This window comes from Aedes aegypti, chromosome 2 (genome assembly GCF_002204515.2).
Source record: "Aedes aegypti strain LVP_AGWG chromosome 2, AaegL5.0 Primary Assembly, whole genome shotgun sequence".
NCBI lineage: Eukaryota > Metazoa > Arthropoda > Insecta > Diptera > Culicidae > Aedes > Aedes aegypti.
Genome location: NC_035108.1, coordinates 241,060,744 through 241,086,521, shown reverse-complemented (window position 1 = coordinate 241,086,521; position 25,778 = coordinate 241,060,744). Strand labels below are relative to the sequence as shown.

The 25,778-nt window shown below is 41.0% G+C and overlaps 1 protein-coding gene across 7 annotated transcripts in view; it reads left to right on the top strand.

Moving 5' to 3' along the window:
• Positions 1–244: 244 nt before the first annotated feature.
• The window catches only part of LOC5571145 (uncharacterized protein KIAA1109), a 113,700-nt gene continuing 88,166 nt past the window's right edge, over positions 245–25,778 (top strand). For all 7 annotated transcript variants that reach the window (XM_021844583.1, XM_021844587.1, XM_021844584.1 and 4 more), the window contains exons 1-5: positions 245–384; positions 13,004–13,147; positions 13,216–15,300; positions 20,898–22,360; positions 22,734–23,285. In XM_021844583.1, the coding sequence (XP_021700275.1) occupies positions 13,034–13,147; positions 13,216–15,300; positions 20,898–22,360; positions 22,734–23,285 (4,214 nt within the window). In that variant the 5' untranslated portion in view covers positions 245–384; positions 13,004–13,033. The remainder of the gene's footprint in view (positions 385–13,003; positions 13,148–13,215; positions 15,301–20,897; positions 22,361–22,733; positions 23,286–25,778) is intronic.

Below are 25,778 nucleotides of genomic sequence, written 5' to 3'. Positions count from 1 at the left end.
CTACCAGCACAAACGGCACAGACACCGCACAGACTGGAACTGTCAAAACCCACAGCTTTGTGCTTGCAGTGGAATTTTATGGTTATTACGGGGAAATTTGAATGCTTTATTGGTGCATAATTTACTTCCTCATTTCGTCAAGCTAGGTGATTGATTTTTCTGGTTTGATGTTGCGATTGAAAACAAAATAAAGGCATTTAACGGTTTCGCAACAAGAACTTCATCTGTACCTCAGTCTGTGTCCCGCTCGGATCTGTCAAAGTCGGAAAAACAAGATGGCGATCGTGTTTGCAAATCAATCTGTGATGTTTAGTTTTTCGTAGAAAATTGTGCTTTTTATTTAGATTCATGGAATACATTTACGTTCGTTAGTTAGTTAAGAAGGTGAGTGATCGAGTGAAGATAAATTTCTTCGGTTCGGTGCGTGTTTAGTGCGAGATCCAGCGAAAAGAAAATTACACAACTCAGTGCTTCCCGATTTGGGTGGGTCTAGGTCATAATCTACTTGAATGGAGCTGATTGATGACTAATTCCACTGATAATGGATGGATTTAGTGATAAGCTTATTGCATCGTAATGAGGAAATGAGTTTGGCGGTGAATCGTCGCGATAATCCAGTGAAATTAGTGATGTACGCAGTTTGGAAGGGAGCCATTATTGATTTTGCGAGGTCTTCCCGTCAGAAATCGATTTTTCGAGGCTGGCAGTAGGCTGTTTCTGCCTGGTCGCTTTTGGGTATGCTGCGGGTGTAGGAGGTGAAGTTTGAAGGTGGAATGCTGTCAAATTGTTTTGGTTTCGATCAGTGGGTGGTTGGGAGGAATTTGTTTACGTTTTTTCACGCAAGCGGCGAAAGCGTCTCGTTTCACTTTCATTTTCTGCTGCGCGCTCGTCTGGCAATCAGCTGATTGATTCCTGTACAGGGCAACTGAGCACAACACATCCACTTGTTGCTTCTAAGGCTTTGGATTATCAGCTCTGAGACGCGGTCGTTGACCTTTACTCTACATTTTTGCTTCCTGTAATAGTAAGTGCGAATGACTTTGTTTGCTCTTCGTCGAGTCTTTAATTTTTAATGCTATTTTTTTTTTCACCCATACATTTGCTTTGCTACTACCGTTTTTGTTGGTGAAGGTCGCTTCTCAGCAGTGGCTCGCAATCTTTTTGCAGCTACTGATTTTAGTGTACAGGGCTGGTAGTAGGTATCTTTTAAGAAATTTTGTATCAAATTTTCTAAATTATTATTATTATAGCTTTATTAAGGAGATTTTCAGCCCTAGGCTGGTTCATCTCCGTTAATTTTTCTAAAAATTCCCACAGGAGTTTTTCCAAGAAAATCCTCAAGAGTTTATTCCAGAATTTCGGTTAAGGTTTTTCCTACAAGAATTCGTGAAAAAGTTCCTACGTCGATTATTTTAATTACTTCTCCAGTTATTCTTTCTATGAATTCGTCTACGGTTTATCACAATATTTGCTCCAAAATTCCTCCAGAGATTGTTCCAGGAAATCTAATAAGACTTCTTCTCTCTGGCGTTACATCCCCACTGGGACAAAGCCTGCTTCTCAGCTTAGTGTTCTTATGAGCACTTCCACAGTTATTAACTGAGAGCTTACTATGCCAATGACCATTTTTGCATGTGTATATCGTGTGGCAGGTACGAAGATACTCTATGCCCTGGGAAGTCGAGAAAATTTCCAACCCGAAAAGATCCTCGACCGGTGGGATTCGAACCCACGACCCTCAGCGTGGTCTTGCTGAATAGCTGCGCGTTTACCGCTACGGCTATCTGGGCCCCTTAAATAAGAGCTTTTCTTTATTCAGGAACTCTTAACCCTCTAATACCCAAATTTTTGTTTTCGATCTAAATATTATTTTTCGTTATATAAAATCATTCTAAACACCCTGGGCTTGGGATTATATTTTCCAGGGAGCGATGAGTTTTGATGATTGATCGCTGTTGTTAGTAGCTTTGATTAGATATTGGGTGAATTTCAAAGCAATGGCAACCTTTTTATTACAAAATTTAGATTTTGTCTTCTGACCTAAAGATTCTGGTTAAACTACTGCATAGTACGGCTATCACTCATCAAAATTACTTTCACTTCGGGAAAATATAATTTCAAACTGGCGAGAAGATTACAAACTGAGGGTGGGTTAGGAGCACAGTCAGACCCTTGAATGTGCAATGTGGGGTAGTAATTGGGAATGCCATTGACGGTTTGTAATCTTCTACGAGGTTTTCGAAAACCAACAGGGCGCGTGCACCGGGTTGCGGATAGGAGCAAAGGGAGATCAATAGCATCTACTTAAAATAATAGAGCAAAAAGCCGTTCCATGATTAGGTAATGTTTAGCGATCTTCTATGGTGTTCTAGTACTATAAAATTCTTCACTCACTGGGAATTCTGGCCTTGATAATATCAATAGGGATAAAAACATAAAATAATACCTAATACTCGATAAGTAAAATGTAGCTTCAATGTAGTCATAAATGAAATAAAATCAATTTTCTATACTTGACAAGGTTTTGAAGACAATCAATGAGTGAAAGAACTACCTATTAGAAAAGCCACATCAGCTAAGGCTATACATATACAAATGTTGGTCATAGGGTCATGGCGAGCATTCGGTATGTATGTCTATGACTGATTCTGATCTAATAGGGGCACTAGAAGACCACGCGGACAATTTCGAAACAAATTATTTCTATACATCGGTCTTATGATCCGAAAGGCTCAGCTATGCTGTAATGTCATTTTTTAAGCTATTCATTAGTGCTGTTTAATTGTTTATTATTCTAACAAAACTACATAATTATTCATTACTAATCACTGTTCCTAATTCTCTCTTTCTCACCTTCTTATCTGTTGCATGATTATGATCATTACTAATATAATGCATGAGCATGCACAATAAGAATAATTTCAGAATCGTAAGCAGTCAATGGATAACTGGATAGAATAGCTTCGAAAAAGATGCTCAAAACAGAATAATTCTGGTCAGGGAAGTATGAACCACATGAGTAAGTAACACATTTCATTTTAAAAATATCAATTTTTTTTTATATAAATCAGCACCGCCAATCAGTGAACTGAATTATAATTTTATATCTGTACATAATAAAAACAGATAAAGTTTGTAAAGTTGTCACCATCGATTGAATTTCGTTCTTTATAGTAATGTTCAATCATTATCAAAAGCTCCTAAAGCGTCGCATCGGGCCATCAGCAGTTCTTAGCATCACTCTCATATTGTTATTACTTTGTTGTTTATTAAATTTCTATAAAGCGATCAGCTCATTCTTTCTTACTTGTACAATTGTTTGAAATTTTAATAAATCAAACCAAGCTTCAAAACTCAAATTAAATTGCTCTCAGCACATTTACATTTTGCAGCATTAATCGCATTACTGTGTCAAGTCTTCTCCAATTTCCTATACCCTACCCCAACCCTTCCTATCATTTCCTATGGTGTTCAAGTGGTCCGCATAGACTATTACGGCCATTACCAATCCCTGCCCCCGGCTTTGGACTGACTTGCGCTCTCATTGCCCCACCAAACGCTGCAAAATGAAAATGAAAATGAAAATATAAAATCATTCTAAACACGGTTTGGGCAATGAATTATTTTTCTTCGCAAATTTATGAATTTTGATTTTTATTATTTTTATTTTTGAACATCCCTATCCTTTTAATTTTTTTCTTGAAGCCGCTTCTGGTTACTGATTTTTGACAATAATAAAAATTTGAGTTTTTACTATACTTTTGAAAATATGATTTTTTTAATTTTTTCTGGAACATTTTTTATTTTCCGTGTATCTAACGGAAAAACAGATTTGAAATTATTTCAATACCATCAGGCTCTTCTTCTGTGATAGGTTGATCGTAGAAAAATATAAAAGTTTCGATTTTTTATAATACACGTTAAATGAATCCCAGGCATTTGTAGGTTATATAAAACGTTTGTAGGTTATATAATACGTTTCTTATATGCGTGTTATGAGTCAAGGTTTAAGCCAAAAATAAAATCATTTTAATTTCCGAGCTACGAAAAAATACACAAAATTACAAAGTGTACCCCGTTTAAAGGCGGGGTTGGGTATTAGAGGGTTAAACTCGATCAGTGATTCATATTTGACTAAGTACCTCCAGAAATTATTCTAGAAATTTCTTCAACGTTTCATCCAGGAATTACTCTTCTAGTTCTTTCAAAAATATATCGAGTAAGTTTCCAAGTAAAATCTTCATTTATTCTTTACAGTGTTTAGATTTTATTCAGAAATACCTCAATAAATATGAATTTCTTCAGAAATGTTTCCAGTTTAACAAATATTTTGTTTATCTATTTGTCCAGAAATGTCTTATGCAGATTACAGATACAGATAATGATTTCTACGATATGTTTTTATTTTTGTTGATTTCTTCACTGACTGCTTCGTGCACTGCTTCAAAAATATGTCTTCCAAGTTTTTTCTGGAGTTCAAGAATTTCAAACGATTCCACAGTGAATTCTTCGAGAAACTTCAAGTAGAATTGCTTCACATGTTTTCTGGGATTATTGCATTTATTTTATTCGGACCACCTTCAAGGATTATTATTGACTAGTGGTCCCGGCAAACTTCGTCTTGCCATCAAGTAGGCTGTTGAAAAACCCCATGCAACGTCCCATACAAAATAATAGTTCCGTTCACTTTCGACTTTCCCGGCGAATATTCTGGACTTTTCATACACACAAACACGTCGGAACACTTTACGAATACTTTAGTGAAAGAATTGTCAAAATCTGGCGGCCCGTTCGCAAACCATTCCGTGACATACAAACACCACTCCATTTTGATTTATATAGATTCTTTCAGGGATGCTTTCGAAAATGTTCCAAAGATTGTTCTCGGCATTTGTTCATGCATTTCACAAAAAAAAAAGAATTCTTAACTCCTAGAGCTCCTCTAAAAATTACTCCATACGCGCCTCTAGCGTTTCTCCAAAGGAATCTTTTCAGTGAATCTGCCAAAAGTTATCCAATGATTTTTTTGTTTCAATTTTTCAAAAGATTATTCCAAGTATTACTTAAATATCCTTTACAGACACCTCTTGGAATCCACAGACAATTCCGAAACATTCCCAACAAAATGTGTTCCCTACAAAATTATTTCATTATGTCACAGATTTCTCATGAAATTCTGTCTAGGATTCTTTTGGAACTTTTATCATATTGCTCCAGCGATTTCCTAGTAAATAGTCTCAGATATTAGAGAGGAATAGAATTCCTCTGTTTTTTCTTCGAAGAATTCTACTATAAATTCTTGGAGGGTTTTTTTTCTAGACCTCCTTAGGAACTGTTTCTGAAAAAATATCGTTTTTGTTAGCGTAAATTTCGATTAGGGATTTTCCTTGAGCGAATTGTCTAAATGCAATAAGAAGCACTTTGATGCGATGCATATTGTAACCAAATGTGAGCTCAGTAGGTTAAAAAGCATTGATTAAAGGTGTCAAGAAAAGGGTACCACCATATTGATTTTTCTAAAAATTTCTGAAAGATTTCCTGTAGATGTCTCATAAGTTTTCTTGAGGTAACCTGCCACAAATTTTCTGGAACTTTTCAAGAGATTCGTTCAAGTGTCACTTTGAGAATTTCTCAATGAATTCCCCTATGCGTTGTTCTAAGGATATTTCAACACATTTGTCTCGTTTTCCAGGGATTTTTTCACGATTGTTTCTCACATGACTTCTCCACAAGTTCCTAGGAAGTTTTTGGGTGATTTATCCATATATTCCTGCTAAAGTGTTTAGGGGTTTCAGTAACTCCTTCAGGTTTCCATTCGATGTTTTTTTTTTTAAACATTACAAGAATTCCTGTAGGATTTTCTGCAAAAATTTCTCCCAAGCTCTTAACATTTATTCTCTAAGGAATCCATTAAATAATGCACGGGTTCCTGAGAGGTTTTATAATTTTTGTATAAAGTTTTAAGATATTTCGGAACTATAAAGAAACACGTCTGCTCTCAGTCACAGTCCAGAACTAAAGACCTCGATGGTCTGTTTTATTCATTTAATCCACAGACTTGCTATAAAACATTTATGTGTGTGTTTCTGACAGGGTTTGGATATTTGGTCGTACAGTACAATTCTTTCCCCTAAAGTAACTACTCTGAACATTTCCTTAAAAAATAATCTAATTCGAAATCATGTAGAACATGAACATTAATTTTCTTTTAATAATGTTAAAATTTCAATTATGCTATTCAAAATTTACTTTCAACTTATCCACTAGTAATTATTTCTTCTTGATTTCGATAATTCATTGAATTAATAACTTAACACATTTTATATTGCAATTATATGAAATATTTTCATTTTTGGCCGGTTTCCAGGACTCAATGAGAATACGGAACGTACTTCACTGCTACTGGATGATCTGTCTATTCGGCGTTGTCTAATCATGGTGGAGTTTCGATCGAGTTGAGCTACGTGTTGCAATTGGACTTCGTCGGGTGTACTTGAGCCGTTTGCCCACATTTTCTGACTGTGCTCCATGCGGAATTGCCGGGACATCAGGGAAACCATGAAACTCCTCTTCAGATTCACTCTCACTGTAACGTCGCTTTTCTCGTTGGATTGGAATATGTATAGTAGTGCTCGTTGGTCGAGGTGGAACTATTCGTAATTGATTTCGATGAGCCTTGGTTGTATTCCTTAATCGGAGTTATAACATTCTGCTTCTCCAAGGAATCCAAATGTTCGATCACCTTGTCCTTTAATTTGAAGGGCACCTCATACGCTTTCCGAAACACCGGCCTTTCCTCTTTAAGTACTAGATCCGCTTCAAACCCTAGCGTTGATATCTGCTGTTTGTCATTTACATAGTTTATATTCAGGCTACTTCCAAAGATGTTCCTCCAACTGGGATAGAAAATGTCTAACCAATTTCTGCCCAACAAAGCAACGAAACTTATTGGACCGTCTAGAATGATTAGAGAGACCTCATGCTGAATGTTGTTAACAATAACGTCCACGTCCATTTTCCCGAATATGCCCAACTGTTGTCAATTCACTACCACTAAACGACTATTGCAGCTGGATACTTGGATGTTAAAGAAATGTTTCTTGTATGTCGTTAAACTGATAACCGAAACTGCCGCACCACAATCAATTTCCATGTTTAATTTGATTTTCTCAATCAACGCGCTAACAAGGCAAGGCTTACTAATTTTATGTTTAGTAGAAATCATCATACATGGGTAGTCGACTTCTTCATCCTCTGAATCCCTAATACTAAGCCTTTTGAAATCATAGCTATCTATCTGTTGTTCCTCTACAAAATTCACATATTTTCTGTTCTTGAGCTTAAAACAATTTCGCTTTACGTGTCCACGTTTTTTGCAATAATTGCAAATGACATTAGCATGCGGATTGTCGTCTTCATAAACGCGACGCGCTTGGTATCGTTTAGATTCATCATCTCGATAATTCCTACGGTCATTTCGGTTATAATTGAATACACGATCACGTTCTCTACTCAAACTTCTACTGCGACTACGATACCGATTGTCATATGCGCGCGTCAATCTGCTGTCCTTGCTGAAACCATCCTGATCACTTCTATTACCCAAACGATATTTCACAGAATTGACACTCTTTACCATATCATCTCTATCTTTACACTCTTTTGCGCGAAGTTTTGCTAATTCAGTACGTACCACTAATTCTTCAACTTCTTCTAACGTCATATTGTCTTTCATTAGTAAAGTGTGTTTTAATTCCTCATCACGCAAACCGAAAATAATTTTGTCTTTAACTGCTTCATCCTTGTATGCACCAAAACCACACTGGCTCGCTAACAATTTCAAAGCCAACACATAGTTCTCAGCTGGTTCATCAACACCCTGTGTACGAGCATTGAATTTATGTCTGTATAACATGTTAGGTTTGACTTTATCTAGACGCTCTTTAAGTTTTTCAATCATTTGTTCATAATTTATGGACGCAATTGGAACTCCTGGAAATATCAACTTGACCTCTTCAAAGAATATAAAATGTTCATGCGTTCCATATAATCTCCAAAACTGGAGCCACGCACATAATGATCCACGGTGCCGATCAAAGATGACATGGTTGAATCACTAAAAACAAAATATAGCAGAAAATAGAAACACTTACTTCGCTTTTAATTTCCTTACGTGTTAAAGATGTTACAAGTCGTTACCCAGTTATTCCACAGCACCCCGCTGATGTCGCTGAACCAACGGCCAAACGTGCTCTAGTGTTGCTGTACACTTCGTGGATTGCCTAGTGGTACCAATCGTAGTTTCTCTTCTCCGATAACTAATTTCAGCCGTCACTCAATCAATTTCTACTTGGTTGCTCACCAAAGGTTGATGTCTTCTCTCGCTCACTGATGTCTTCTCTCGCTCACTGATGTCTTCCCTCGCTCACTGATGTCTTCACTCGCTCACTGATGTCTTCTCTCGCTCACTGATGTCTTCCCTCGCTCACTGATGGCTTCACTCACTCACTGATGTCTTCTCTCGCTCACTGATGCCTTCCCTCGCTCACTGATGCCTTCAAAGCCTTTCGGTATACTCAATACTCACTTTAACAGTTCTCACGCTTCACTATCGGGCCGCCGGTGTCTCACCTTTGTTCTCACACTCAACTCACCGTATAATAGCTGGCACTGATCCTTCGTTCAATACACAATTCAACCTATTGTCCATACACAAAAGATATCAGCTTTACAAATTTTCTAAGGCTTGACTTCCAAGTTACAAAATGGCTGAATTGATCGTAAAATTGATTGAATCTAAATGAAACTTATCTGTTAACTACGGCATGAAATTTTCATGAAAACGCTATTCCACGATTTTCACTATCCAACCAATGTCGATATCACTTTGCAATCTCTTTCTAATATACACCCACGTGTCAGATGCTTTGTCCTAGCCCACTGACCACGCTATGCAGATTTTTGAATACTGATTTCTTCTCTCACAGGGCAATTGATTATGCACGCTTCCCCAAACCACTGCTGAGATAAATACTACACAACTTCTCAAATCACCAAACTTGAACAAAAAATATCTTCTCCTGCAGTCGCCACTTTTATAATTTTTGTATAAACTTTTAAGATATTTCGGAACTATAAAGAAACACGTCTGCTCTCAGTCACAGTCCAGAACTAAAGACCTCGATGGTCTGTTTTATTCATTTAATCCACAGACTTGCTATAAAACATTTATGTGTGTGTTTCTGACAGGGTTTGGATATTTGGTCGTACAGTACAAGAGGATTCTTTTATATATTGACAATTCGAGTGACAATTAGAAGTTCGGCGTCGGCATTCTAATTTAGTGCTTCGCCGACGCATAAAGAATGCCTTTGCCGGCGTAGCACTTCGTTAGAATGCCGACGCCGAATTCCGCCGAAGCCTTATTGGTGATATTTAATTTCTCTTATGAACTTCTGTCTAAAATTAATCTGAATGCACAATATTCTAGCAAGGATTTATTCAGGTTCTCCCATTTATCTTTTCAGGAAATATTTCTAGACTTTATTCAAATATTATCATAGGAGCTATCCAAACAAGCTCCCAACAAATATATAAAAGAATTCCTCTAAACATTCGTGCTAGAATTCCTCAAACTAATATTCCTCCTCCGCAGATAATCCTTCAGAGTTAACTTCAGGAATGCTCCCAGATTTTTTTTCAGTGTTTCTTATTAACTTTTATTTAAAATATGTATCTTCATAAATTCCTTTCATGAAAATTCCTTTATAAATTCCAACAGAGATATTTAATTGTATTTAAACAATCGATTGTCAATAACTTCAATAAGCGTCGATGCAACCGACGGCAGATTTCCAAACCTATTCAGTCGGTTGTTGAACTGTCAAATGTTTAATGGGGCGCCGATTTGAATGAATTACCGGACAATTCGCTAAAAACGACTCCAAGACAAATCTTGTAAATCGAACGTACGTTCGGTTGCAATTAATGCCATTCGACAAAAAAAAAGATTTTCACTAAACTTATCGGTTTACACCAATTAACCTACGCGAATACTTTTTTTTTTTATTTTGTGATTTATCGTTTACGGCTAACCAGCCGAGTAGAAGTTTTAACAACTACCGGCATTGCATATCGATATGTTAGCTTGTTGAAAACTGAAAAAGTAAAAAAACGTTGAAATTCCATTAAAAAAAAATTGGGGTGATCTGGGTAATATAGGCCACTTAAGGAAAACGCCATGAAATGCATAGAAAAACAGCAAAAACTATCGTTCATACTGTGTCGAAAAAAAAATCCTCCATATATTTTCCTACTAATTCATTACCTGAATTTTTCAGTTGTTACTCTAGTAGAGCGAAAAAATCCATAAAGTTTTATTTCAGAGTTTTTGAAGAAAAAAAAAATGGTTTTGGGATCTCTGCAATAATTTATCCGCTTGCTAATGTGGATTCCTTCAAGAATTCATCCACGTTTACTCCCAGAAACCCAACATTTCTTGCGAGTTTATTCGATAAAAAGATTAAGAACTCTTTCAGGAATTCCTCAAAAAAAATCGAACCTGGGTGTTTCCGTGAGGTCCGAAAAATGCCGGTGAACTTCGAGACTGTGAACGGAGGGAAAATAAGTACGCGAGACAGTATATGGGTTACACTTTCAACTGACCTCAAGCTATATTCTTATTTCCTTTTAAATACAATTCATGTGATACGATAACAATTGATGGGGAATACAAAGCATCAGCGACCAAATTGTCGCATTTATGATTTGGGAGAGAGAAAATTTTAGGCAATGGATCATTAAAATAATCAAAACGGTCGCTATGGAAAGCATAGATAGCGCCACCGTAGCTTTGTGTGTTTGACAGAACAGCAATGCTGTCATAATGTTAAATCCCATATACAGTGGCGCCTTTGTTTTGATGCGGTGAGCACTGACAAAAACTACCTTCAATGATCCATTCTATAGATTGTATAAAACAATGGTCGACGATTGGAGCGTGGTTGAGTTCCGCTACAACACTAGGATTTATCATAAAACTGTTGTAGATTTTTTTCTTCTAGGAATTGCTCCAGCATTTCAACCAAGAATTGCTTCTACAGTTATTCCAAATATTTCTCACAAAATCTGAATTAAATTTCAAAGAATAGCAATTTTACCAATAGTTCGTCCGATCATTCCTACACAAAATTCTATTAGAATTTCTTTAGAAAATTCTTAGGGATTTTATCTCAACATCATGAAAAAACACATTACAGTAATATAAGCAGGAGATTCTCAAAAAGTCTTAGATCTTAGATAAATGTATGATCTGATTCTATGAAATATCAAACACTTATCTTCAGGCTTATATAAGATTTTGTTTTATTTTCTTGGTTTTGTTTGGTCTCTCCAGTTCCTGTTTAGTTTTTTTTCAGGCAACAGGTCTTTAAGATCCTATTTTCAAGGCACCCAGTCGCTACCAGCCCTGGGAAAGGTTGATATACACTTTGTGCACATAACATAGAACTCTCATTGAAAGGACATGCTCGCTTGCGGCAAGTGAAAAGTAAAACGACATCTTTCAAAAACTTTTTCTGTATTTTTTTCAATTTCACATAAAAATTAAATTTAGCATACCGCTTACATATAGTGAGAGTCTAGCTAAAAAATATATACGACCTAATTTATTTCATTTTAGAATTTGAAGAATTTCAACTACATATACACTTGCCCCACGGTAGGGGAAGAGCAACAATTTTCGACCTAGTACTAATTTTCGACACATCCAAACGATTTCGGCCTACTTTGTATGGAAATCCGAAAATTGGCACAGAATTCTTGTAGGTCAAAATTAGTGCTTTTTCCCTACCTTATAAGAAATTTTTTTTTCCTCTTAGTCTTATTTAAAACCGGTGATACTACCCTATAGGAATGATTTGCTACTTGGTAAGAAACTGGTCGTGCTTTATGCTTTCAGGTGCGCGTATTATGATTCACGACCCTTTCAGTTGTCACGTGGTTTGCCACCGTCAGAATCACCACGCTAATTCTGTGTACGATCAGCAAGGTTTTTTTACCACTGTTGTACAATAGGGCGATTCAAAATTTAAAAATGTTTGAAAATCCAATCTCCCATATCTTTCTTACCATCATTACCATCCTTACCATAAAAATAGTGTTCTGTGAAATGTTCAGCTTTCTCGGTAATGATTTAAAGGTGGCCCAAAGACAATGTAGGTTTATATGGAAATTACCGAATAGAAATTATGAAAAAAGTTCGAAACACGTTAGTACTGTAATGTAAGTAAAAACTTAACATCTCACAGTGAAAATTTATTCTTCAAATTTTAATAAAGAATGTAGCTGAAGAAACAAATCCCTTTTTAACTTAGTTTGATTGGGATTTTTTGTAAATGTTTGCAAGGCTATAATCCCATTTGAAGGTAAATAATAGCAAACAAACTCATTAACATCTCTTCTCCTATCCATCAGATTGAACTGCTATCTACAGCAAATTTCCTTATTATGGATTGTACAAAGAGTTTTCACTATAGGATGATGAATTTGTACTTACATTCCAGAACTAAGGTTTTTGGGATTTCCAAATTTCTAATTTTACTAATTTCCATATAAACCTACATTGTCTTTGGGCCACCTTTAAATCAGACCTCTTTTTTATGGTAAGAATGGTAAGGAAGATATGGGACATTGGACTTTCGAACATTTTAAAATTTTGAACCGCCTTATTGTACAAATTACAACAGCGCGATTACTGAAGTGTTAAAGCTACGGCGAATGTGTTCGCATTGCGTTACCTTATAAGTGTTTTGATAAGCCATTATTCGCCAAGTCCGTCAGTACTTCACGTTGGGAACGCCTGCAATGAGTAGTTTTTCGCTTATGGTATTGAGCAATTCGCAAACCGCGTAATGCGTCGTCACTTTTTTGTTGTTGTTCTGCTATAGCAGCGCTTAATCACTCTTTTGATAGTCCCCTTTTACTACGTTCCATCCCACCGCAGGATTGTGACCAACACAAACGCGTCATCAAGATGAGCTACGAAGTGTCGGAGGGGCCAGATCTTATCGATCTGGACCTGGACTTGAGCATGGGCCAGTTCAACACGACTCAGTCGATCGAGGACATGAAACTGGACAAGAACATGGTGAGAAATGGTGAATTATGGTTCTTAAATATGCAAATAACTGACTGTCTCTGATTTTCTTCTTTCAGGTGTGGTTGCTGCTGTCGTTACTCACCTCGATCATCTGGGTAGTGTACATAACGTTCTACAATTCCCGCCTGTTTGGTTACGTTATCACCAAGTTGGCGAATCGGCTGTTTGTGAGAGGTGCTTACTTTAAGATTGGTTCTCTCAATGTGAACCCATTGGCCGGGAAAATTATGTTTCGGGATTTCGTTTATGTGACCTATGATTACACGGTTCGTGTCCAGGATGGATACTTCATATTCCGATGGTGGCGGTCGTATGTTCCGAAGGACGTTTCGGAAGATCTATCCCACTCGGATACGAGACTGTCCATCATGCTCAACGGATTCGAGCTGCATGTGTACAATCGTTCAGATTTGTATGCGAAGCTCGAGCGAACTTTTGGACTGAAGCCCTCTGTGTTGATCCCGACGGAGAACATGAGTGCCGAGGAGATTGCCCGCTTTAAGGAGCAAGCTATGAACTACGAGAATCAACGACAAAGCAACGTACAGCATACAAAGGTGAAGAAGCCGCGGCCAGAGGCTATGACCGCTACCACTTGGCGGGATTTGATCCCGGTGATCAAGATTGACATCTGTTCCGGAAGGTTCGTTTTCGGAAATCGACTCACCCCGACAACGCTCTCAATTTGTGTGGAAGAAGCTCACTGCGTCTACAGCACTAAACCCGCAGTGTCCAAGCTGGACCACTTTATGCACTTTGTCAAGGCCAAAGTGGAGAATTCAAAGGTACTGTTGGCCCCAAGTCCGAAGTACACCGGATTAGTTGACGAACCACCTCGATACATGGGTGAGGGATTTGTGGTCATGATGTCGAACAACATGGAGTTGTATTTCTACATGGATGAAGCAGGAATTGTTCCTGAAGAGCCTGTAACCTTGACGCTTGCCAACGGGGATGTAGTAGAAGCATCTCCGCCCGTTTGGGGAATTGACATCAAGTGTGGCAAAGGCACCGATTTTAGCTACGGACCATGGGCAGATCGCCAAAGAGACAACCTCTTCAAGTTCTTCTTCCCACCTGACTATCAAGCTATGCAGGTCACAAAACCCCCGAAACCGGGTGACCGCCGAGAAATGCAAGCCTTCGACATCAACTTGTGCACCCTCAATGAAGCGACAATCGACATTCTGTTCTCGAAGAACAAAGAAACAAACGCCGTTCATGTGAATATCGGAGCCGGATCTTGCCTGGAAGTCACTCTTCCATGGATAACGCTACAGGATGGCTTCACTACCAAGGTCACTGGACAACTGTTGCATGTCGAGGCAACGACCAGTCTTCAGTATCGAAGTCTAGCCGAATGTGAGACGCTCCAGTTCAATGTCAAAGTTCACTATCCGGTGCGCTGGAACGAACATCAGGAGTGGACAATCAACCTGACCGGAACCAAAGCGACCGCCTACATCGTGTACTCCCACAAGTACTTCTTCACCGATCTGATCGATGATTGGGCTTCAAAAGCCCGCCCGGACATTCTCAGCTTCGTTCCATACACATGGAAGTTCGGCGTCATCCTGCAGGAATTCGAAATCATCACCCTAAGCAACGAATTCAACTGGATCGACTGTTCCAGCACCAACCAGGAGAACCACCATCTCGCCTTCTGTGGCGACCTGTTCGATCTCAGCTTCACTCTACCCTTCGATGACTTCCTGCCCACGAAAATTCCGATCGTCTTCTGGATACACGGCGAAGGTCTCGATCTGAGCATGTACCTCCCAGAGCAGTCCAGCACCAAACCCATTCTCGTTGCCCTGGACAAACACGCCCGCATTCTGACGCGAGACGGCAGCATCAAGAACCGAACCGATTTACTAGGGAAAAAATGGCGCAAAGTCTGCCAGCGGTCGGCCGGTTGGATCGATTGCTGGAGTGTCCCCATCGTTGCTCTCTCCATTAAGTACATTTACCATCCGATGCCTCCGTTGGGGCCGGACCCGCAGGCGGACATTACCACACCGGAGAAGGAGGAAATTTTGCTCAGTCCCATGAGGATACCAAAGATGCGCAAGTCGCCGGCCATCACATGGAATGACGCCGGCCAGCCGCGGTTCGATCCCACTAGTTTGCCGCCGGATCAGGTGAGTGTTTCTAAAACTTCTTATACTCTGGAACTTTGAATTACGAACTAGATCGGGAGTTTCCTGAATTGAATCAGTTCGATAAACGAGGGAGCTTGGTTTGTTAAACAAGGTTTTACCCTTCAATGTCTGTTTGTGACAAGAGGCAGACAAGGGGATCCAAATTCCATAGTAAAAAATTGGATGCCACCTCACTGATTTGTAACGAACTTATCTCTAAAATGTCAAGAAACTATGGTTTTCTAGAACGAATAGAGAGCGTTACATAGTTTTTTTCAGACACATTCCTCGAGGAAAAGTTTCTGGGATTGTCCAGAGGTGATTATCACAGAAGGCCGAATACATTCTAGCCTACCACAAAAGGCCGAATCACAAAAAGGCGAATCACTGAAGGCCCAATCTCAGAAGGCCGAATTAAAGTTACAAACCTAAAGAATAAAGCTTGGATATGAAAGAACAAGTCCATGCTTTGTTAAATGCAGTCATGTCAGTAAACAGTGCAAAATTTACATGCGTCGAAGCCGCATTGAGGATGGAGGTACTGAGTCGGCAGAAGTCCGCCGAAGTCTCCGATATCCGAAAGGTGTGTATAGGATCTATTCGGTGTCATGCAAACAGCAAATCCAGACGTTTGCCCGGTATAATGCAAACAGAGGATGTTTTTTTCCATTTTTAGGTCCGACGAGCGTCAGCGAGTTCGGACAGCAAGCGTTTGCCCGGTATAATGCCAGCATAGTTTTTTTTACGCAACAAGCAGGAGAATAATTGCTGAGATAGGGTAGGGTAGCTGTACCAATAGTGGAGGTACTAAGCACGACTGAATCTCATTTAATCGCCTAAATTCAATAAGCGCAATTATTGTACATGTTAATGTTGTGACGGGAAGAAACGACCATTGGCTTAATGAGAAAAATGATTTCATCGCAGTAATCCACGGCATGTCAGTGAAAAATAATACCTCCACTTTTGGTACACTGTTCCTTTAGTTGCGGTATATTTTTAATTTGCGTTCCTATAGTTGTGGTATCCGTTGTTTTCTTATGGGACCCTCCACTATAGGAACACTTTACCGCAACTATTGGTACAAGTAAGAAACGTTTTAGCAATTTTAGTGATATTTCATCAGTTTTAAAGCAATTTGGACGCTCTTTTCAACTATTCCGTGTATCAAGAAGCCAATACGTCGATTGGCAGTGTCGGTTCTGTGGTTAATGTGATAAAATCAGTGAAAACGGCACTACCGCAACTATAGGAACACCCACAATTAAGGGATCACTTACCCAATGGCTAAGACAAGACGTGACAGGTCAAAGTACAAAGAATGAAACCAATGCCTGTCAAAAAAAACACTTCTAATTGGTCGTTTTAGCAAAGGCCTACTTCTACATCGTTGACTTTGATTGCAACAGGGCACTTTGTTGCTAGTTCATAGATTAGATTTTGTTTTATCAAAAGTTCGTAAATTTTTCATTGAATCTTTTTGTTTCAAACCAATATATATTCGATATTGAGTTCAAAGTATGTGCTCCTACAATGCTAAAATGAATAAAAAAATACCTAATCAAAGATCAATATGATGGAATTGGGTCCTAAAATTTTTAATAAAATATTGTTTTTATTTAACAACACGAAAGAGCATGTTACTTCAAGTACTTTAGCATTTTTTCCCGCTCAAATAACGACTATATCATGTTTAAACTTCAATTTAAAAATTGGGTCCATAAATGAACCTTGACACTTGAGATCATGTTTGACGTTCGCTTAGTCGACAAAAACACCACAGGGGTTTTAGTTTTAACACTGGGGTTGTTCCTATCTGACATTTTGGAAGGGACACGGAGAACAAAATACACCCAAAATTTGAGTTTAAGCCAAGGGGTGTGACAAAATCTAAAAAAACATAAAAAAATGTTTTTTGGACGTAAACCAACGAAAAACATTAGAAAATTGAGTAAACATGTATTTTTGGCCTAAACTTAAGCGTTTGGCACTAAAATCGGGACAGGGCTTTAGGACCCTATTAGTGTCAATTTTAACCTGGAATGGAGTGTGTACGAAACAATCAAATCGTGAACCTTGATTTTTCAGTTTGTTAACAAGATTTGCTTAAAAAGGATACTGGTAACACTGGCTTTTGTATCGTCAAGGTTATCGACTGAAAAACAACAAGGCAGTCTTAATTGAGCTGTCACATCCTGTCCTAGGGGTATGGACCAATGCACGCGTTCATTCTTTGACGTTTGAGCCGTGCCGTGTTATTTATGTTACCATGGAAACGAGTGAATTCGGCACCGCTCAAACGTCAAAATAGTGGAGCATCGTTCCATAACAAGTGTTTAAGGGATCATTAGAATACTATGTTCACTAAGAATACTTTTAACCGTACAGTGCCCGTTCGAATTTGACTCGGTTTGAATTTGGCAACACGGAAATCCATGCACACGAAACAAAGGATCATGGTCAGTCACAAATTCTGTCAATCTCTATGTTTCTGTGGACCTTCTTAAGACTTATCATACTCACAATAGGCAAATTTAAGTCGTGGTCATTATTACGGTGATAAAATTTTTAACAAAAACAATTGTTAAATTTTGGAACGGTTCAATTTAGGCAACATGATTTTTTTGAGGCATGTTGCTAAAATCAAACAGGCACTTTATACCCTTCCAGTTTTCGCGAGGTTTTCACACTAACCTACTGTGTGGTGTCTATTACTTAGTTAGTTACTTATAATTAAAGTGTATAGTGTCTTGTCCCCCGATGTGTTATGGGTAACCGTCATGTAGGGGAAGTGGTGGTAAAATGAACCGGGGTGGTAAAATGAACACCACAGACAAACAGACGTCACCCTCTCATCGCTGTCCATCGACCAACTTTTTAACGATCGATTCGAATATATGGTAGGTGGACAATCGACCACCCGCAGCGCTCGCGTCGTTTTTGTTCGTGTATGACGTTCACACTACCGCCACCTGTTGGTCCATCGGCCAACTACAGAATTTTTAGCATTGGGCGTACATGTTTTCGCGACTATGATTTTGATCGCGATTTGTTCTAAGTGTTACGTCTGTTTCTCTGTGTGAACACCTTGCCTTTTGTCGAGAAAAAACAAATTTCGATAATTTTTTATCACGCACGGACGATTTATAGCATAAATAAGAGTGTTCGAGTTGATACGTAGGTCAATTGAAGTGAAAATATCAACGAAAACTAAGATTTAAGAACACCACGTTTGAAAATTAGAACTGACGTAACTTTTAGCTCGGAAGACTTTAGGGTTTTCAGTGAGGGAAATATCGTTATGATATGAGGTCAAATGTGATACCTTTAAAATTCTCTTTGAATGAGTTACAATCATTAATAAATTGAGAAACTTAAAAGTAGATGGAGTACCGTGTACCTTTTAATTCCGCTCCAAAATGCTTATCTTTGACAGATACGCGTATTTCGACTACCACTTGCTGTCTTCTTCAGTGTCAGTTCCTCGTAGTGGATACGAGTAACTGACACTGAAGAAGACTGCAAGTGGTAGTCGAAATACGTGTATCTGTCAAAGATAAGCATTTAGGAGCGGAATTAAAAGATACACGGTACTCCATCTACTTTTAAGTTTCTCAATTTGAGATTCTGCTCAGAGGATTCGAACATTCATTAAAGAGCATTAATAAATATATTTTCGGTAGGGCAATAAAAATTTTCAGAAATATTTGTTCTGCTCGCGTTTTTTGAATGATGTTCATTTTACCACTAACAGCTGTTCATTTTACCAACATAGTGCAGGTAAAATGAACATTTCCATCGTTTTTTGCTAGCGACAAAATTCAGCAATTTTAGTCTGAATTCGTGGTGCTGCTATAGATAACATCCCTGTTTTTGATTTTGTGGGATAGAACTATACAAATTCCTCGTTTTTCTGTCAGAAACAAGATGATTTCTTTAAGGTGTTCATTTTACCACCCCTTCCCCTACCCAAGCGTGAGATAACGCTCGCATCATCGAGATGTCAATGAACCAATGCACGAGTTCACTAATTTGACGTTTGAGCAGTGCCGAATTCACTGGTTACCATGGACCTTTGCACGAGTTCATTAATTTGACGTTTGAGCGGTGCTGGATTCACTTGTTACCATGGTCACGTAAATAACACGGCACCGCTCAAAAGTCAAATAGTGAACTCGTGCACCGGTCCATAGTCACATAAATAACATGGCACCGCTCAAACGTCAACGAGTGAATGCGTGCACTTGTCCATTGCCAACCAGCGCATGGCAGGCCATGACTTTTCCTCTTTCGTCGGCTGGCCATCGGACGCATCTCAACGATCGGGAATATTCTCACCCGGAGCAACAAACAGATTTCCCACACCTACCTTGATACCTTGATGGCTACAGCGTAGCGTATTGTAGAGCTCCATCTTCGTCGGTCTTGGGCAAAACTTCTTCAGTTGCCCCGAACGTTTAGGGTCGCCAGGTCCTCTACCACTGCGTACAGCCAGCGTATTCATGGTCTTCCCAGAAGCCGCCGACCTCTACATAGTTCCCTGCTGATAATTATTTTCGTAATTCTTTCTTTCGACATTCGCACGAAGTGACGAGCCCACTGAAGTCTGCCGTATTTTACACGCTTGATAATTTCGCATCTTTGTACACTTGATACAACTCGTGATTCATGCGTCTGCGCCACACACCATTTTCGAGTTTCCCGCCGAGTATTATCCGCAGCACTTCACGCTCGAAAACACCGAAAGCTTTTCGGTTTGCCTTTTTCAACGTCCACGCTTCGTGCCCGTAGAGAGCCACCGGAAAAATCAATGTTTTATATAGGGCGAATTTTGTTTCCGTTTGCAAGATGCGGGACCTAAGCTGGTTACATAGTTTGTAAAAGGCCCTTTTCTCCGGTCTCGCTGCCCTGTATCGCTCTCTGTGCTGTCGGATACCAGCCACAAGCATACGGCTTCTGGCGACATTCTTCATGTCTGTCACTCTCTGGCACTCTTCATCGAACCAGTCGTTTCGTCTTCGTCGTTGACCAGTGCCAATCACTACCCGCGCCGTTGTTGTAACAGCTTCGTTGATACGGTCCCACATGCTGTCGACGTCTCCAGCAACGTTGTTTCTTCCCAACTGCTCGTCTAGCTGTGCAGCTATCCCATCAGTCGACAAGCGTTGTATATTGAAGCGCAGCGTTCTGTCTGTTCTGGAACTCGTGACGCTGCATAACCGCGCCAGAATTCTAGCCACAACGAGATAATGATCCGAGTCGATATTAGGGCCTCGGAAGATCCTGACATCTATGACATCTGAGAAATGTCGCCCATCAACCAGCACGTGGTCTATTTGGGAGCAGGCATCGCCACTCGGGTGTCGCCAGGTGCCTAAAAACTTGATTGGTCACCACTAGCGAAAGGCGAAACGATCATGTTTTTAGCTTAAACGGACATTTGGTTTTATAGATTTGTGCTCTTGAAAGTTTGGGGTCTGGTCTCGATTCACCTTAAACATGTCTAAATTACAAAGAACGAGGTCAAATCGAATAACATTATAGCAGTTAAAGTTTCCATTAAATCGTCCCAACTCAATATGTTTTTTTTTTTGTAGGTTTCGGTGGATGTCGAGATTGGATCCTCCGTGATGCTCGCATATGGTGCTATTTTGCGGAACTTCATCCATCTGAAGGAGAACATCTTCGGCGAGGATCAATCGTTCACGGACATGGAAAACTCAAACTCCAAATCCAGTGCAACGGGTCGAAGTGGTGGAACAACAACAAAATCGACCAGCTCCAAAGACGACCCGAACAAATCGGTTTCGGAAACAAGTTGTAACGCTGACGAAAAGCCCAAACGTTTCGATCCTAGATTGTACCGACCGTTGGAAGTGATTGTGAATGTCACGATACACGATCTGCAGGCGCACGTGATCAAAAATTGCAACGAGAATGATCCGCCTTGTCCAGTGGTTCTGATAGAGAGGCTTGGATTTGAGATGAAAAAGCGTTTCCATGAAACGGAACTTCAAGTGCTGGTTAGCCCGTCGTTCCTCATTTCGTCGGACAATTCGATTCGGCCTTCGAAGGACAAGCATCTGAAACAGGGACACTTGCTGCTATCCGCTGTCCAGGTGCGAGGTCATGCCATGTTCAGCAACGAAGGTCGTCAACTTGAGGAAGAGACACTGGAATATGCCTGGCTATTGGAGGTCCAACTTGGGAAGCTGTCGGGCAAGATGACCCTACCTCAGCTGTGCAATGTCGTAACGGGTTTGGAAACGTTGGCATTCCTCACGATGGATTCGGAAAACGAACTCAAATCACCGAAAACCGTTCGCTATTGCCATCACGGCATCGCCACCAACTTGTGTCCTCATAGCAAAGAGGATGCCAAGTATCGCTGCCCATCGACTGAAGACATCAAGTACCGTATGACTAGAGTGGCAATCGATGCGGTCGATTTCTACCTCATCGAAAACGGCACAGCAATGCACACGTGGATCTCCCCCATTCGGATTGCTACCTGCAATCTCCATGGTCAGCAGGTGAAATCCGGTGTTACGGGACTGATTCCAACCATTCTGCTGCGGCAGTTTGTCTCTACAGGAGGTCACTTCAGTCACAGTAACGGAAACTCCCACAGTAACACCAACACAACCGGCAGCAATCGGTCGGCCAAGATTCGGCATCAAAACTCTCTAAAGCATGAATCGGATCAAAAGGACGACACGAATCCCCTTTACAAAAGGGGCGACGATGCCGGTACCAAACCAAAGAAAGTGTCCGAACAACACCAGCAGCAAATACCCTCTTACCATGGCCATCGTCGAGATTCCAAAGAGGACCAGTACGGATCGCTGCCGAATCGACGAAGCCACGAGTCGGATCACTTCCGGCGGGAAAAGGAGGAAATCTATGCTTCGATACATTCAACCAATCGGAACAGCAACAGGGACATTGACTCGACGGAACCGTGGCTCGAGGTAGGCTGCTTGTCTTTGGGTCCCGTCATCATTGAAGCGGCTTCGGCTTTGCCCATACCGGAGCACTGTCTCCATCTGGTGCAGCACAAGTAAGTTTTTTTTCTAACTGTGAATAATGCTCGCTGAAAACAGTCCGCCATCAGCACGCATCGTTAAAATTCAAATCTTTTGTCGCTATTCAGTTTTTTTTAATGAAGGTGCAAACTTGAAAGCCGCTATCAATTTTTGCGTGTTCCTGGCAAAGGTGACTCTCCTATATTGGTTTAGGTAGCGTTCGTCGAAAATCGGTGGATCACCAGTGACCATGCGATAGAGATGGTTAACCAAAACGCTTCTCTTCTAGCTTTAGTATAGTTTAGTGAACAGTAACTTCTAAAGATATGTGACGATAGCTGCATTGTTTGAGCGAGAACTACCCTAGTAAATTGTAGAAATTTCTAATATTTGTTTCCTATCTTCCAGTTACTTGAAACTACACGACGAGCGCAACAAGAAACTGTGGTTCCTATGGGCCAATACCAGCGACCCGATACGTTGTGGCTGCGTTGGAGGGTGTGCTTTCTTTGGATCCAATCGCAATGGAGCGCGATTCTTCAAACCATCTGCTCAAGATCTGCAAGACTTCATCAACATTGCCCGGTATCACATTCACCCGAATCCTCGCGAGTACGGTTTCGGTCAAAGCTTGCTCCACGAAGACCAGCTGGTGTTCCATACGCCGCCCTACAGCATGCAACCAGTGTCGCTTCAGGAGTGCTACGACTATGTTGGGAAGCCCAATCTTCGAAGCACTCGACACTGCCCGACGGATTCCAAATCTCCGCTACCGCCGAAACATGAAGCTTTCATGACGCAGAAACAGTGTGACGTGTCACCTAACAGTACGATGATTCGAAGTGGTGGGGATAAGTCGGGGAAATCATCGCTGGAACGGGTTAAGGAGAAGGACTGTGGCGGGTCACCTCTCAGTGCCGATCGGAGCCGCGGGAGGCGTTTCTCCTACACTAGTGCAAGGTATGTAACTTTTAAAGCGCCTGGCATATAGATTGCCATTTGATATGGTTTCGATCTGTGTGAAAAGTTAGGTTCATCTGACTAATTTTGAACTGTGAAGTAGGTGGGTCATTAACATAATTTTAATCAATTCTGCGATAATTTAGAGTTTTGACAAAGCTAAGTTTTATTTGATTTCTTCTACAACTATCAATTAGTTATAATTGATTTTAAAGAATCATAGGCATTTAAAATCTTGAAGATTAAGCCGTCAAATGCCTAGATTAGAGACTAAAACTTAATGGTCCAATGATACGGGTTCTCTAGTGGTTATATCGATGAAAAAAAGGCCCGGACTATTATTCATTTATATATATTTTAAGCATTTCATTTATTTAGTTAACATCTAAACAGATAACATTTAATCAACAATTTCACGCCACAATACTCGGTTAGTGGCCGCATCTCTCCACCATCGGTTCTGCCCCACGCTTGCCAAATCGATACTCACTTGATCCACCCACCTAGTTCGCTGCCCTCCACGCCTTCTTGTACCAACCGGATCCAAAGCGAACACCATCTTTACAGGGTTGCTGTCCGGCCTTCTTGCAGCACGTCCTGCCCATCGTATCCTTCCAGCTTTGGTCACCTTTTGGAAACTGGGTTCGCCGAAGAGTTCAGCGAGCTCGTGGTTCATCCTTCGCCGCCACACACCGTTTTCCTGCACACCGCCAAAGATCGTCCTAAGCACCCGACGTTCGAAGACGTTCCAAGTTCTTGCAAGTCCTCCTCGAGCATCGTCCACGTTTCATGCCCGTAGAGGACTATCGGCCTTATGAGTGTTTTATACATGGTACATGATGGAGTGCTAACCTTGACTCTGCCGAATGGGGTCGAGATCGTCGGGTTCGCAGATGACGTCGTTCTTGCGGTAACTGGCGAGACTGCGGGAGAGGTGGAGATGCTGACGGCGGAATCACTAGACATCATTAAATCTTGGACGACTGGAGTCAAGCTGCAGTTGGCTCATCACATAACAGAGGTGGTGCTGGTCAGCAACTGCAAGGCGGTTCAACAGCTCGAGATCAACGTCGGAGACACACAATTTCATCTAAGCGCTCTTAAAAGCACATTGCAGTAATGGTCGACGACAGGCTAAACTTCAAAAACCACGTAAACTATGCCTGCGAAAAGGCAGCAAAAGCAGCTAACACTGTAGCTAGTATCAGTACGAGGCGTCTTCTGACGTCTATACTGAGGCTTAGGCTGCAGCGTTAGGAACCAAACGTAACCGAGAGAAGCTGGCAGATACGTTCCGGCTCTTGATTATACGGGTGGCGAGTGCCTACAGCACTATATCGTCGGAGGCAGTGTGCGTTATCGCTGAAATGGTCCCCATCTGCATCACTCTGGCTGAGGACATAGCATGGTACCACCAAAGGGACACAAGGAATGTGAGGAATACCATCAGAATGGATACAATGGCGAGGTGTCAGCAGGAGTGGAATAACTCGGAGAAAGGAAGGTGGACGCACAGACTAATTCCTAACGTGTGGTGTGGACGTCGAGGAAACATGGCGAAGTTAACTTCTGCCTGACTCAGTTTTTGTCAGGCCATGGATGCTTCCGGAAATATCTGCACAGATTCGGACACGCAGAGTCTCCACATTGTCCGGCCTTACCAAAGGTGGGGTCTAGCTGAGTAATTCGCGAAACACCACCGGCAAATGGTCGTCGGGGCGCATGTGAACCGGAATTTTCCATCCACCGGAATCGCAGGACCAACCTCGGCATCTGCCCGGATAGCATCGGTTCGAAAAATCTTCCGCCGCCGGTGAAATCTTCGTCGGAGTAGGAAATCCACCGCTGGGGACTACTCTGAGTAGTACGTAGCGTATCACCGGCATGAGTCGTCGGAGCGCCAGTGAACCGGAAGCCATCCTTCAACCGGAATCGCTGGACCGACTTCGACACTCCACCGGCCAGTATCGAAGCATGATGAAGCGCGTAGCCGGAGTAGGCTAGCGTCACCATTGAGCACTAGGCCGAGTAGCATCGATTGTCACAAACCAGTTTTGGGTCGTCGGGGCGCCAGTGAACCGGAAGTCATCCTCCAACCGGAATCGCTGGACCGACCTCGGTATCCAACTGGTCAACCAGGAGAGCTCGAACAGCAGCAGCGGAGAACGAGTCGTCGTAGAGTGTACTTCAGCGTCCAGTGGAAGTTCACTGGGCTCTGACGCGTGGCCAATCCAAGGAAAGTATGCGTCGTCGCACAGAAAGCTGTCCAAAGCCCCGGCGAGATCTTCAATCGCCAATTGGGCAAAACGAGTAGTCGCAGAGATACCTTATAAATGTCGTAGTGAGCAGCGTTTTTGACGACATTAAGCTTCAACAGCGAACATGCAGAACAGCTAAAGGCTGAGATTGACGAAGAACCTGAGCACAGCCCTTCCCCGATGAAGTTGCCTTATGTAGTTCCGGGGGGATCGAGGCACAGGAGCAGCAGGAAAA